The 16,049-nt window shown below is 50.2% G+C and overlaps 1 protein-coding gene across 2 annotated transcripts in view; it reads right to left on the reverse strand.

Moving 5' to 3' along the window:
• Positions 1-16,049, reverse strand: part of MTMR14 (myotubularin related protein 14) — an 84,434-nt gene that overhangs the window by 23,825 nt on the left and 44,560 nt on the right. For both annotated transcript variants that reach the window (XM_035106897.3, XM_035106895.3), the window contains exons 14-17: positions 15,874-15,944; positions 14,489-14,538; positions 10,023-10,161; positions 4,232-4,408 (exon numbers count right to left, since the gene is read on the reverse strand). In XM_035106897.3, the coding sequence (XP_034962788.3) occupies positions 4,232-4,408; positions 10,023-10,161; positions 14,489-14,538; positions 15,874-15,944 (437 nt within the window). The remainder of the gene's footprint in view (positions 1-4,231; positions 4,409-10,022; positions 10,162-14,488; positions 14,539-15,873; positions 15,945-16,049) is intronic.

The raw sequence follows: 16,049 nt of genomic DNA on the forward strand, positions 1-16,049 counted from the left end.
TAAGCCACATTACTGTCCTGCGCGCGTCTTACACGGCGTTAATCCCGCCGCCTGTGGACACCCAGGAACGCTTCCGCAGCAGAGCCCCCCCCTCCCCACGCGCCTTGCTCCCAAGGCAAACGGCAACAGTGGAACAGACTCTGCACCCCAGGGCCCATTTTGCACAGCCTAGCCGATCGTAATAATAAGGTGCAGAAGGTGCAATTCTGACTTCAGAAGCTCCCAAGATTCTTTCCTCACGGTACCAGACTAGCTCCACTCCCCCAGCTTTTCTGCAGAACGTTTTGAGATTAGCTACCTTAATGTGCAATATTAACACAATACTGTAGAGATAAGTATCCATGTGGGGGGAAAGTGTGTGTGTGTGTGTGTGTGTGTGTGTGTGTGTGTGTGTGTGTGTGTGTGTGAGCACATACAGCTTCCCCCACTAAAATGTGACATAGGCCGGTAAATAAGTTGCTGCGGCAGATTTCGTTTGTTAACGGGGCACATGCTGATTAGATTGAGATGGTAGGGGGTGGGAAACGTCGCTCGCTCAAACGGGTGGTCTAGCACAGTGTTTCCCAACCTTGTGCCTCCAGCTGTTTTCGGACTACAATTCCCATCATTCCTGACCACTGGTCTTGCTAGCTAGGGATGATGGGAGTTGTAGTCCAAAAACAGCTGGAGGCACAAGGTTGGGAAACACTGGTCTAGCAGGCAAGCTCTTTGGCTGCACTCGCACGGGACAGGTGGGAAAGGCCTGATCCAGGCGCTTGAGGCTTCCTTGGCCCTGTTGTTAAGAAAGCAGACAAACCCCCACAGGGCAATACTGAGCGATGCCCTTTCCTTCCGCTCATTCACAGCTTCAGGCAATCGGGAGTGCAGGGATGCGTGTGCTTGCCAGCTTAACTACCAATATGCCTATTTGGCTTCAATTAAGCTTCCCTGATCCAGTCTGCAGAGACAGACAACCGCGGGGGTTTCCTTCTGCCTGGCCTGCCAGTTTGCCCATGCACTGGCAGGCTCCTCTATCTCTATCTTGGGGAAGGGAGGGAAAGAGAAACAATGCCCCCCCCGGCTTCCCTTCCTTCTCCCAAGCTAGCTCCTCTCACGCCCTCCTCCTACTCCCAGCGGCCTCAGCGTGACTTGCCCTGCTTGCCTCCTGCCTGTCAGTGCGCTCGGGAAGTGGCAGGTAGCCAATTAAGTTACCTATTGTAGTAGCTGCTGGCCCACCGGAATGCCCGCTTCCTCCGCTGCGGCAAACACTAAGTGCTTTGTTGCCATGGCCACGGGTCCAGAAGATCTGAAAGCCATGCGCAGCGCAGCCACCTCCTTCCTCCGGGTTGGCAAGGCTCTGTGCCGGCCCCTGAGCCGAGATATACGAGGGGCACAGCTGAGCCTGCCAGCGTGGCAGGGCCCCCCAAGTGCTGCCCTGGCACCGGCATGGAACTTTCAAGAGCGAAAGCCGCCTGCGTGGCTACCTTGCCCCCAGCTCTCCCCAAAATAAATTGGCAATGGCAGAGCTGCTGGGCTTGAGGAGCCATACGCTCCCAGGATAAGACCCTTATAACTCCAAACACACAATGTCATCACCCTTTGGGATAAGGGGGCTGGATCCTCCCTGGCAAGCAGCCCCCAAAGCAGAAGACACTGGAACATGCCTTTTCCAAAGAAAGAGGAGGAGGAGGAGGAGACCACAGCTCAGAGGCACAGTGCAAGTTTTTCATGCAGAGGGGCCCCAGGTTTTATTCGCTGGCAATTCTAGCCCTAGTTGTTGCTCAGATCCGCCTGTCTCGAGAGGCGATGGGAGCGCGCTGCCCAAACTACGCCTGCAAACACTGCAATTTAAAGTATGCAGAAGTAACAAATGCAACAGCCAGGGCCACACCGTGATAGGACGGCAGGGGGAAATGATACCATTCTATACTCAGGGAAGATATAAAACCAAGGTATCGTCTCCAAGGCAGGGTGGATATGGGAGGGCGGCACCATCTCATTTGAAATGCAACATACAATTAAGACCTAAGGGTAAAAATCTCAAAATCAGACAATTGCACAAGTGACAAAGCGTAAACGGTGCTGGAGGAAGATCAGCCAACACCACACCTGAATTAAGGGGGGGGGAAAGGCTTTACAGTGCTGCCAAAGATAGTTTGAGATAAATTTCTGTAAGTACATTAATTTCCTGAATTGGGAGCCATCGCAAAAAGATATTATCTGCCCACGGGCACAAGTGACCTTCCTCTTCAAATGGAAGGGGCACGAGCAAAGTCTCCTCTTACGCCAATGGACAGAACAACAGACAGCTCTAAAGCAACTCTCGCTGCAGCCAAGGGTGGGGTAGGGGAGAAAGTGAGCAGAGCGCATTTCTGAAATTTGAAACACTATTCTGAAACATTCAGCACTATCTCACTTGTATGTTATCTAGATTTCAGCTTTGTGGTTTTCTTTGCCATGCGCTTTCGGTTTGTATAACCAATTCCTCACTTGCTACAGATTGAGGGTGTGTGTGAGATCTTTTTTGGTTCAGAACTAGAGTTTTTAAATCTTCTATGCTTTTCATCTCTCTGCCTTTCCAAACTCATGTTCCTTGACAAGAACTGCATTTGATTCGAGCCAGTTTTAGTTTCTTATTGCAATCAATACCCTGACATTTTTAGAAAAGCACTTCAGATAGTTCAAGACTTGCCTGGTTAATGACTCAAGAGGCCTCTGGTTGGCTTAAGGGTTGGGAGTAACACTCTAGGGCTTCAAGCCACAGGAGAGAGTTTTTTTATACGTTTAAAATAACCACATTGCTTTTCCCCATTCACTGACGGGATCTGCAGTTTCCCCCCCAATATTTTGCTATTAATACATATGCCGAGGCTAACGAATGCACCACCTAATCCGCCCTCTTTCGTTGGAAGTATGTACTTTAAAAGAAAAAATCATGGCGCCCATCGTTGATTCATAAATGACAATTTGATTGATTGCAATTTAGTTCAAAAAAATCTTTTCGTCTGCATTTCCTCTAAACACAACTAAATCTGACATAACGCCGACCACTTCTCCAGCATAAGACAGTACGTCTTTTCAAATTCAACAGAGCAACAGCGAGACCATGGAGTTCTTAAGACACTGCAGATCCTGGTCCCGAAACGATTTCACATGGCACTAACCAATTGTTGCCTTCTTCCCAGACTCCCTACCCACCCAAACGTGCTCAAGCACTGAAAATAAATCTTTATGGCGGGTTTGTTCAACGCCACAGGAGAGGAAGAAGACAGACACACTTACAGAGTCAAACCTGGAGCAACTGTTCAATAATTTTGCATCGAGACATACCTGCATGATGCAGAAAACTTCCTTCAGGTGGCCCAGCTTCTCTTGTTCACAGATGGCATGGCACCTCCTTCCCCGAGCCCCCAATTCCAGCATTCATGGGCACAGCCCCCTCCTAGCCATGCCTACGTTTTAACACAGCCCTCTAGCATTCCCTTCCAAAGCAAGATGCAGAGAAAGTACCAGAGTGCCTCTGGGTGCTTTGCAAACAGACATAAACAGGGCACTTTGCTAGGTGTCTCTGGATTTGCTGGGCACACGCCTGGAAACAGAACTTTTGGCACCGCCAAAAATGTCAACCCGCTCTCTTTTTTTCAGAATTAAAGATTCTAGACCTCACGGACAAACTGAAAACTGCGGACAGTGGGAAATCCCCAAAGCCGTAAAAGGGCTAAGCAGAAATTTCCAGGGATATCTGGCTCGACCTCGTACTGCTTCTTGTACAGCCAGTACAACCCAGTAAAGTTTCTTGACCCTCCTCCAGCCTCAGAGGGCTGCCATCCCCCAAACTCAGTGGTTTTCTTCCTCTCCTCATTCTGCTAAGTCGGCACCAGGCCCAGAACTGAGGCAGCAGGAGCAGGCATCTCAGGTGGCAGAATCCGGGTGGAACTAAAGAGCAGCAAATTGCCACTTTAATTATATTTCTACTGCAAGGGAAAGGGCAGCGGGTGCTTTTTCCTTGTGGCGGCACTTGGCGAAAAGTTCCCAAACTTGAGAAGGAAATTTGTGTACGTTCGCACGATCGATTCCTTCCTAACGCCTGGTTTTTTCTAAAAGGGGGAAAAGGAGGGTTGCCTTCGTGTGCAGCTGCCTGAATGCTGCCACCATCGCTTCTCCTGCAGACCGTCGCCCCTGCCTTGCGCTCCTTGGCAACCTACCCCACCCCCCTCTCCAAAGTGATACAACCCCTCACTCCGTCTCTCACCTGGCTTTGGGCACTTCCAGAGGACTGCTGCCCAGCCTTGAGAAGTTCTCCGAGTGGTTGGAAGAGGAGGAGCTGGAGGACTTCGCTTCGAGCACGCCCTGGACGGGCAGCCGTTCCTCGGACTGTTGCGGCCGCGCCCACAGGACTGTCTGTGGGGAGGAGGCATAGTTTTTCCTCCTGCAAAAAAAATATGAATAAATAAAAAAGCGGTAGTACAGAAAAAAAATAAGGAAATGCACTTACTTGGGCTGCGAGTCGGGAAGTCTAGGCCACATCAAGGCAGGTTCCTCCTTGCCTCCGAACTGCTCCACCCCCTCTCCACCAAAAAGGCTTCCTGGGTGGTCAGGCCAAAGGTTTACAACAGGCACCCCCAAACTTCAGCCCTCCAGATGTTTTGGACTACAATTCCCATCTTCCCCGACCACTGGTCCTGTTAGCTAGGGATGATGGGAGTTGTAGGCCAAAACATCTGGAGGGCCGCAGTTTGGGGATGCTCAGACTATGAACTGGAGCTCACCATCCTCTCCAAAGAGAACGGGGGGGGGGGGGTCCGCCCATTCCCATAATTGTGGATCTTTTTTCCTTTTTAAAAAACAATCTATACAACAAGAAAAAGATATATATATATATATATAAAGGTAAAGGGACCCCTGACCATTAGGTCCAGTCGTGACCGACTCTGGGGTTGCGCGCTCATCTCGCATTATTGGCCAAGGGAGCCGGCGTATAGCTTCCAGGTCATGTGGCCAGCATGACAAAGCCGCTTCTGGCAAACCAGAGCAGCACATGGAAATGCCATTTACCTTCCCGCTGTAGCGGTTCCTATTTATCTACTTGCATTTTGACTTGCTTTCGAACTGCTAGGTTGGCAGGAGCTGGGACCAAGCAACGGGAGCTCACCCCGTCACACGGATTCGAACCGCCGACCTTCTGATCAGCAAGCCCTAGGCTCAGTGGTTTAACCACAGCGCCACCTGGGTCCCATATATATATATATATCACACTTCTATTCCACCTCACTGTTAGAAATGGCTCACAGTGGCTAACAATAGGTTAATCTACTGAACTTATAGAGTTACACTGTCATAAAAAGAAAAAGAAAGAAAGCCCAGAATACAAAGGGACAATCACCCTCCAGCAACACAGCAAATCACAATCAGAACAGGAGCTTAAAGCTATTCATACCCTAAAAGCCTTATTAGAAGATTTTTAGCCGTCAGGTGAAAGACTGCTGAAGTGGGCATTTACACAGCGCTCTGAGTATTCACAGCGCTTTGCATGCAGCAGCCTATAAAGTCGCTATTATTCCCATTTCGCAGATGGGAAGGCTACGCCCAAGAGAACAATGATAAGCCTAAAGTCAGCACAGCAGGTTTATGTTTGGGGCAAGATCTGAACCAGGAAACTTTCCAGCTCACTTCCCCTGCTCTGAGTCTCTATGCTGCTACAGCAGCTCTCTCGGGGCCAGGCCCCAAGCATTTCCAGCAGCTGCCTATTCTGCAGTTCTTAATTCAGGTTCCCAAGACAATGGGGCTTTGCTGCTGCTGCTGCTGCTGCTGCTGCTGCTACTACTATGGAGATTCACTCTTTTGATTTCCAAGCACCTGCTATTGTGAAGCAATGCTTGGATCGTGGGCTGAGAAGGGTGAGATAGACCCAAACTTGACTGGGCTAAGCTTGCATTGAGTGACAGGTGCCATTTGTGCACTCTGGACATTTCCATGACATTTATCACCCGCACGACCTAAAAACCTCAGGACTTTTAACCTCTTCCCCCTCTTCATATTAATCGTCCCCTCGCCTTCTATCATTCAAGCCCTTCCAAAAATACTTCAATTCTGAGGACAGGCTACATTTTGGAAGCAAGCTAAAGAGCGCCCAACAAATAAAAAATCTTTGCCGAACTGATTCTCAGCAGAGAAAAAAAGACTGGGGGGCTTAAGAGCAGAATTGTGACAAATTTGCTCTCTCTTCCATCTCGTTCTGCTTTCCCAGGTGTTACCATGCAGCCTTGGGAGCCATCTCCCCATTGCCAAGGAGAGGTGCCAGGAATTCTTTGCCCAAAAGGGTGCATTCACAAAGGGTTTCCTACGTCTAACGTAGACCTTGCTAGGATTAAGCAGGATAGCATTTAGGTTCATCGGGAGGGTGGGCTGCAGCCATTGCACAGCGGCACCTTCTCCCCAGCTGCTTGTGATCACAGGAACACCTGCAGGCTGCCTTTAGCTACGGCCAGATTTGCACAAATATTAAAAACAACAACACCCCTCTCAATTGCAGACACACATAGCCCTGGAAGAGCTGTAGGGCTACTCGTGTTCAAGGGGAGGTTTGGTGCAAGCCAGCCCTTAGCAGCTGGGAGACCTGAACCTTCCGCAGCCGTTCTCTCCCCCTCTCTCTGCTGCCCCAATGCTTTCTGTTTCCCTCGCTGCCTGCTGAGCGATTATCAGAGGCCTGGCTTATTACCCCTTGCTGTGCACGTTAATAAGGGCTCTCCTGAAACCCCAGGATTTCCTCGCAAGACCCTCAGCCACTCACTCTCCAGAGCGCCAAGGCAGCGGGGCCAGGCTTTCGAGAGCCTTTATGCGCTCCCTTGCCTTGTGATTGCTGCATTGTGCGCGGGCACAAGGCTGCGACTTAATGAAGTGCCTAATAACACAGCCACAGGCACTCAAGCAGGCAGGCAGAGAAGAGAGGCAATTAAAAAAAGAGAGAGGCTTTTAAAAACAGGACAGGGCTCCCCGCAGCTTCTGCAACCGTCCCAGCTTTTGTGGGGAGGGGGGAGCATGTGGTGGGGGGAGAGAGAGGGGTCCAGAACTGGCAGCTAAAAATGGGTTTCCTTGCATGGAAGAGATTGGATTTTTCTCCCTTGCATGGAAGAACACAAGAGGAGCCCTGCAGGATCTGGCCATCTAGCCCAGCATCCTGTTCTTGCAGTGGCCAGCCAGATGCCTGTGGGAAACCTGCAAGCAGGATCCAAGCACAACAAAGGCACTCTCTCCCATCCTGCGGTTTCCAGCAACTGACATCCAGGAGGACTGGTGCCTCTTATTGTGGGGACAGAGTGTACCATGGGCTTGTGCCAAACCGCCTACACGGCCGACGTCTTATGCCAAACTTCTCCAACCTGGCACCCTGCAGATGATGTTGCGCTCCAGCCAGCATGGCCAATGCTGCTGCAAGTGATGATGGGACTTGTAGTCCCAACACCTGGGAGGGAACCATGTTGGAGACAGCGACCCACGGAGCCATGGCCCTTTTCACAAATGCACGTCTGGGTTAAAAGCAGGTCCCGGGTCAGAGGAGACTGAATAAGCCGAGGTCCCATTCAACTCTATGATTCCTGGGCTATTTTGAGTACCGACTTCCTCCTTGTCAGCAGCTGGAGTCAGGTGTAGGTCAGTGATTAAAAAAACCCCACGATGTCCGTGAAGTTAACGCTTTATTCGAAGAAACCAAAACAGCGCAGGCCTAGTGATCCCAGCAACTCTTCCCTGTAGGTCATGCCTCAATGAGGCAGTTGCAAGGACTCAACGTCCCTTTGAGCTGCCTAAGTCTCCTCCTCTCCAGCGTTTTTGCCAAGTAATCAGAGACTGCGCCTGTGCGCCACCAATCTCTCCTCTGCTCTTTTCATTTCTCTCCGTGTTCTGGGAGACCAGGAAGGGAGGGAGAGCTGGTTGCAGCAGCAGGAGGAGGAGACTCCCTGTATTCTTCTGCAACCAGCCTCTTCTCTCTCCTGGCCTCCCTCCTCTCCAGCTTCTGAATCAGGACTGCTCTCTGCCCCAGCTTCCTCCTGCTCACTAAACCCTGTTGCCTCGTCAGCTTCCGACGTCTCCTCCTCCCAAGTCTGCTCCTTCTTCTCCCTCTGGCCACTCGTCGTTGTCCCACCGCCAATCCCCTGGCTCTGAGCCTTCCTCTCTTGGGGGGTTCCCCAGCTGGTGCCTCCCGACACTCCTCCAAGTTTCCCTTCCAACACGTACAGCAGCCCTCACGAGACCGGGATTATCCTTGCACATGCTGTAAGCTGAGAAATACAGAGACGGTGTGTGCACACAAAGAAGTCCTCTGGCTACAGAATCTGCCTTTCAGCTCAGAATCCCAGGCAGCCCTGCTGCACGCAGCTCAGGCAACCCAGAGCAACTTCCAGCTCCCGCGGAAGCATCTGCCAGCCCTTCCTTCCCTGCAACGTTTTCACTGTCAGCTACTGTGTGCCGCCTGCAACTTGACTGGGGTGCTGAGCAGACTTGGCAGGGCCACCATTTTGAGGGCTGCCCATGCTCTGAACAGATCTCTCTCTCTCTCTCTCTCCCTCTCTCTCTCTCTCCCTCCCTCCCAGCCACACTTCAAGAAGCCAGGCATGCAACAGCAAGCTGAGGGTTCACTGTTGCCCAGAGGATTTCCAGCTGCCTCTCAACACAGCCCAGATTTAGCTCAGAATAATTGCACTGTAAAATATCATTAGCACGCGTGCTTGGGGAGGAGAAAGAAAAATTAAACCGAGCAGGGCAGGCCCGCGGGCAAGGCTCCGAAATCCCCAGCCTTTGGCTCCCCTACCCTCCCGTCATGTGGGAGAGCTTCTCCTCTCCTGCTAGCTCCTCTCTGGCATAGACTTCAAGGTCCAGGCCAACGGAGGGGAGGGGAGGGGAGGGGAGGACAAGCCCCCTCCCCCCGGAACGACCTTCACTGTCAAGGATACTACCACCTGCCTATCCTAGGGCCAAGTTGTATGTCATGCTTGGACAAAATGGGTGGGCTAGCTTCCCCCCTGGATTTGAGAGCTTTTTCTACAGAGGAAGCTGCCTTATTCCTAATCATCCTGTCCATCTGGCTAATCATCTGGCCCATCAAGCTCAGCATCGTCTACGGTGACAGGCAGCGGCTCTCCAGTTTCCCAGAAAGGAGCCTTCGCAAGCCCTACAACTACCAGCAGATCACAGAGTGGCATTCCAGAATGTAGGACGGCCAACTTCAGCCCTAGGAGGTGGATTTTGTGCAGTCAAGATGGGGGAGGGGGGTAGAACCCTATATCCTGCCTGCCTGCCTCCCGCCCCTTGGCTTGGAAGGTCCCTCCGTGCCCAGGCTGAAGAACATTCCCAGTTATAAGCAAGAGGGTTGCTATCTGTCATGGATGCTTTCGCTGAGATTCTTGCATTGCAGGGGGTTGAACTGGATGACCCCTGGGTGCCCCTTCCAACTCTATGATTCTATGATGCCCCAGAGGCTTTCTACGTCAGTACTGGGAGAGGAGCCAGTGAGGTGGGAGGAATGCACTGTGTGTGTATGGCAGGCACCCCCCAGATGTTTTGGCCTACAACTCCCACGATCCCTAGCTAACAGGACCAGTGGTCGGGGAAGATGGGAATTGTAGTCTAAAACATCTGGAGGGCCGAAGTTTGGGGATGCCTGGTGTATGGGGTACCAGGCAGGCCATCTCTGACTTGACAGGTGCCCTCTGCCAAATGAAGGGGTTCCCCAGGGCCTCTGCAATAATATTGTGTTTATGTGTGTGCCTAGTTTTGCACCTGGATGTAGTGTGAGGCAAGTTGGAACCTCAGCCAGACCAGAAACACACCAAGGGTGAAGTTGCTCAAGGTACCATCGACGTCACTGCTTCAAAAATTGGGAAGGGTGGGAGGCCTGGATGTAGCTGCTGCTGCTCCCTTAGGCCCTGTCTAAGCTATTGTAACAGACTGTTTTTGTGGCACATGTTTACTAAAGCCACGCACCCGCCGCCCCACATACACCTGCTCCATGGTTGAAGGCACATGCACACACACACACACGGTCTTACCAAGCAGCCTGCGTTTGGGACCCTGCTGGCATCAGCTCCACTGCTTCGTAGGTGAAGCTCCCTGCAGCCCCAGGTGAGTTCTCCATCACGAGAGAGAAGTCGCTGCTGAGACTAGTAGGGCTGCCCCGGTCCCTCTGCTCTGGAACACAAAGAGAGCAACGTCAGACTACCTTTCTTCTATAAAGTAGCAAACCCAGCATCCTCGCAAACAAACCTCACACGGAGATCCCCACCACATATGAACTCACACAACTGTTCATTTTAATATTCTGATGGAACTGTTTCCTTGTGTTGTGTGTGTGTGTGTGTTTACATTGTCCTTGGTTTTATACTCAATATCAGGGTCCCCAAACTAAGGCCCAGGGGCCGGATGCGGCCCAATCGCCTTTTTAATCTGGCCCACGGACGGTCTGGGAATCAGCATGTTTTTACATGAGTAGAATGTGTCCTTTTATTTAAAATGCATCTCTGGGTTATTTGTGGGGCATAGGAATTTGTTCATATTTTTTTTCCAAAATATAGTCCGGTCCCCCACAAGGTCTGAAGGACAGAAGACCGGCCCCCTGCTGGAAAAGGTTGCTGACCCTTGCTCAAGATCAAAGCAGCCCCTTCAGCAATTAAGCACTCTCCCTAAAACTGATAAACAATAAGTAGTAGTTCATCAACCCAGTCATCAGCAATTCCCCACAAACCTGGCAGCTGAAATAAATACGGTGCAATGGTAGAAATGGCTGACAGCTGTATCTGGGATTGGCTGGTTCACACACAGTACTACAGATGTAGCTCAAGTCCTTTTAAATGTGTCCCACGTACAAGCCCTGCTTCCTGTAGCAGTTCCAGAAAGTCATATGCCAAAGTGCCACAAAAAGAGTTGTGATTTTGCTACAACAGACTGGCCCTGCTGCTCTTACGGAAGTTGCCAGATCATGTTAGAAGCCGGGGCTGCTGCAATGTTTGCAGGAAGTCACTCCCATTAGCTAGGTTTGAGGAATCTTTGGGCCTCCAGCTGTTGCTAAACTACAACTCCCACAATCCCTTGCCATATGCTACGCTTGCTGGGACGGATGGGGAGTTGCAGTTCGGCAACATCGGGAGAGACAAAGGTTCCTCACCACTTTGCAGTGGCTGGCAAAGACTCAGAAACCAGGAAGCTTCTCCCGTAATTCCCACCTTGTCATTCCTTAACAGGTACAATCAGAAGGAGAAACATCTGTTTGCTTAGTCATAATACGTAGCTCCTATGTGATATAGGCAGGGGGTTCGGAGGCATATTTTGGATTCAGTTTTTTCAGTACAGTCCATACAAGTCTAACTGTAGCCTTGCAAAAAGAACAGGAGCTTGTTTATGAACTCTATGCAAACAGGTATCGCACGAGATTGCATGTACATTGTGCAGTTAAGCTGAAGAAGCATAAGATTACCGGGTGCAAAAGTTTTTTTAAAAAAAAAATTAAGAAAACAAGCTTTATCGCCTGATGAGATTTCAAAACTGGAGTATTTTTTTTTAAGGGTGGGGAAAGGTGAGACAATGTTATAATGTGGTTCCATGTGGTCAGAAATGGGACTCGGGTATCCCACATCATAACCAGAGATGGGTGCAAAAGGTATCAGCAGACATATCCATAACGAGAAGAGCATGAGCTGTTTATACATTTGCTTATTTATACAGACCACAGAAGAAGAAGAAGAAGAAGAAGAAGAAGAAGAAGAAGAAGAAGAAGAAGAAGAAGAAGAAGAAGAAGAAGAAGAAGGAGGAGGAGGAGGAGGAGGAGGAGGAGGAGAAGAAGAGGAGGAGGAGGAGGAGGAGGAGGAATAGTTCGGATTTGATATCCCGCTTTATTACTACCTGAAGGAGTCTCAAAGCGGCTCACATTCTCCTTTCCCTTCCTCCCCCACAACAAACACTCTGTGAGGTGAGTGGGGCTGAGAGACTTCAGAGAAGTGTGACTAGCCCAGCAGCTGCATGTGGAGGAGCGGAGACGCGAATCCGGTTCCCCAGATTACGAGTCTACCCTCTTAATCACTACACCAAGCTGGCTCTCTTGCCACGGAATATATGTAGCTCCAATTCTGCACTTCTCAGAAACAGCAAAACCGTTTCCAAGCTGCAGCTGAGAAAAGCACGGCAGAACTAAAGGGGTGGGGTGGGGGTTGTCTGGTTTTTTAAATTATTAGCAAAGATGTCAGTTCAGTGATCTGTCACAAGGCTGAGCATTACCACCTGCAGTGGTGAGCGCAAGCGTTGCCAGGCTCTCATTCAGAGGTAGCACCTGTTTATTTAAGAGCTCAGGAGGGGCAAGGAAAAGGTGGGGAAGCTGTGGCCCTTCCAGATGCTGCCGAACTCCCAAATGCGTAGCAGCCCCAGGGCAGCAAAGCCAGGAATAGGGAACACCAGGGAACTGCCTGGTGCCTGCCAGGGGTCAAACATGTGCTCTGCCACAGAGTCGCAGCTTCTCCCCAAAGAGGGGGCTCATGGGAGTTGTAGTCCAACATCGGAAGGACCATAGGCTCACTACTCAGGGCTAAGAAGACGCCATGGCAGTGTCTTCCCCATTGTGCCCGTTTGCCCACTCTCCTCTCCTACCCACTGCGTGGGTCACAAGTAATAAATGGGCCGATAGTAAGGGAGGAATCACAGCTGCTATATCCTCTTGGTGCACCGGAGCTTTTTCTTTTTAAAGATAAACAGGCCGTCTTTTACAAGTCAGAAGCAAGCAGGCCTTTGCCCACCATCTGAGAGCATTGAGGACTGAGACCTGCTTTCAGATCTCAGCCCAGCGACAAACTTGCTGGGTTTCCCTGGGGCAACCAACCCCCCACCTTTCCAAGCACAGCTCCCCACCTGCAAAACGGGAGGAAGCGGCATCTTACGCTTCTCACCCGTGATGTGAGATTTCCCCCCCCCCTTAAGAATTATAGCCAGGGGCATGTATATACTCTGGGCACAGAATTTAGTGGCAAGTTCTCTGACCGGAAAATGCTGCAGCCCAGTGGATTAGGCATGTTAAGCACATCTGCACGACTGCTTTGATTTTGCGTAACTTTAAAAAACTGCTGCCGGGAGTGTCAAGGGGAAGGAGGACTTAGGCAGGAAAGTCAATTCCCGCCACCATCACTGGAAATCTTATGCCACATCTGCACGGTACCAGACCACTTGAAACTGTCGTGGCTTTTCCTAAAAAGAATCCTGGGAACTGTAGTTTGCTAAGGGTCATGAGAGTTGCTAGGAGCTGCAATTCCCACAGTGGTTTCAATCCCTCTTCTGAGGTTACTCTGAGAACTGTATTTCGGTGAGGAGAAATAGGGCTCCCCTTACGGTTCCCTGTTTTTAATGTTTAATAGATTATTGTATTTTAATGTATTGTTGGAAGCCGCCCAGAGTGCTTGTGGAAACCCAGCCAGATGGACGGGGTATAAATAATAAATTATTATTATTATTATTATTATTATTATTATTATTATTATTATTATTCCCAGGCTTCTTTGGGGGACGCCATGACTGTTTATAAAGTGATACAATACCACTTTAAACACCTAGGGTAGATGGGGCCTGACTCTGCCACCTCTCTGCATCCTGAAATTTCAGCAGGCACTAAACACATAACTCTTGGGTCTTTCACATCTAAGAGGACCGGGCAGTTTGTGTATATGTGCTTTGATCAGGGTGATACGTTCTCAGGAAATCGAATTACTGCCATATTCTGCGGCAGCACATGCACACTAATTACAGTTGTCTGGTTATCTCAGAACACACACCTGTCCCTCAGTGGTTTCAAGGATTTGTCCCACAGGCGCTTATGTAAAACGCATGGTTGTATACAGCAGTCATCCCATGCACACTGTTCGTGGAATCAAATTTCTCCCCATGTGTCCCCCCGCCTCCCCAAAAAGAAAAAAGTTCAGGGGGGCAGATTTGGGGAGGGGAGGGGGTATGCAGGGAAGGAGGGAAAGTTCCATTGCACTAACAGAAGTCTTTTTGCTAATAGGATGGCATTGCACTAGTACAAAAATCTTTATGGAGGGGAAAACTTGAAATGGGAAGGAACTCCAAGCAGCCAGGTGATGACTGAGCATGCTTGGGGAGGGAGGCTGGTTGACTGTTTGCGAGGAAATAGAAAACTGGTGAGGGGCAGGGGGAGAAGGGGGAAGATACCCTGGAAGTGGGGAGTGCTCTACGCTGCAACATTTTGTTGCAGACCCCATTGGTTATCCTAATTTTCAATCAGCAGCTGGAGTAGATTTCTGTTACAGTTGTGTGAACTAGAGACACCGATCTTTTCTGGAATCTGAATCCAGTGACCTGGCCACCTTCCTGTGAAACTGTGATGAGCTATGGGCTCTCAAAGGCTTTTCCCAAATTCCCCTAGTGAACGAAATGTTGCTCCCACCCCCCACCCCAGCCATCAGAAAGCAGACCCAGCTGAGGTTAGAGGGGGACTGGCTGGGAGGCGGCAAGAAACACTCACTCAGCATATAGATCTCTTCCAAAGTAAATCCGGGTGGCAGGCTCTTCCTTCTAGGGCGGGGAGAGACAAAACATGACAGTCATCAGATGCCACTGAACCACCAATGGAAAACCGACTTGGAAACAGTATTCCTCCAGGTCCTGACTGGTTAAACAACTACTGACCAGGAGGGGATTTGGCCCTGCCACAGAAGAAAGCAATTTTTGGAAGTATATGGCTAAAAAAAAATACAAGGGGAGGTGTGATCTCCACAAGAACTTGCAAGATTTTGACATGATCTTGTGAGAGCTCACTGGAAGCTGGCGCTGTTTCTCCGCTGCCAGCGTGGTGTTGGGGGCTTCACCCTGCCTCATAGTTGGGCCAGTGAACAATAGGAGTTTGTTCTGAATGGGCTCTGCCCAGAAATCTCTTGCTGGCCACCATTTGGAGACAGAACGCTGAACACCAGCCACACCATTTAAAAATACATTAAAAAAAACAAGCAATCTTATAGCCGAATAAATCATTTCTTAAAACCAGCAATTTTAGTGGAAAAACGTGTCCTTAATTTGGAAAAAAAGGTAATCTGAGGGACATCTGTTCTCTCTAGTGGGAGAAAGTTCCACATCCCAGGGGCCATTCACAGCCAAGGAAGGCCCTGCACTGTCCTGTCACACGGCGAACCACAACTGTTGACGGAACTGCAAGCAGGATATCTCCTTTCAGACCCTAAGACAGGCATCCCCAAACTGCGGCCCTCCAGATGTCTTGGCCTACAACTCCCATGATTCCTAGTTAACAGGACCGGAGGTTGAGGAAGATGGGAATTGTAGTCCAAAACATCTGGAGGGCTGAAGTTTGGGGGTGCCTGCCCTAAGGGGTAGGCTGGCATGCAATGCAATTGGGTCCCCTGCTGTATAGGGCTCTATGGTAAACACCTTAAATTGGGCCCAGAAAGGAACAAGACAGCCAGGGTAGCTCTTTTAAGGATCGGTGACACAATTCCGCTTTGTGGCACCTGGCTGCCAAATTCTGTACTGCTTGCTGCTTCTGGACCATCTCCAAGGGGCGGCCCCTGTGTGATGCTACTGCCACAGCTGCAGTGCTGTTTCAACAGCAACTGGTACAAGGCGAGAGGCCCTTTCACCCGTTAACCCATCCCATGCGCAGACCAAAACTCGTGGCCATTTTTTTTCTTATGTAGGACTTTGCAGCCCAAACCTCTTCAGAGAAAGTGATGTGGCCCCGTTTTTGCTGCTTTCCGAGTGCAGAATAAATTAAAAGCAAATTGGGCCAAGGCACCTGGGTCTCCCATCTCCCAGTAGAAAGAGCGTGCGCTAACAAGATTCTCCGTTCTTTTACGCTGCCTTTGGTAGCAGGAAGCTCCTACTGTGGGCTCTCCTTACCTCGGCGGCTTAGCGGCAGAGAACTCCTCGGAGGTGATGTGCTTCAGAAAATCGAAGCAGAAAAAGAAAATCTGGAGCCGAGAGAGAGAAGAAAGCTTAAGAGAGAGCAAGGGGCGACAGCACTTGGTAAATGACAGCTGTCATACTGTACACCTTCCTCATCTCTGCAGGAAGGG

The sequence above is a fragment of the Zootoca vivipara genome, chromosome 2 (assembly GCF_965207765.1).
Source record: "Zootoca vivipara chromosome 2, rZooViv2.hap1.1, whole genome shotgun sequence".
Lineage (NCBI taxonomy): Eukaryota > Metazoa > Chordata > Lepidosauria > Squamata > Lacertidae > Zootoca > Zootoca vivipara.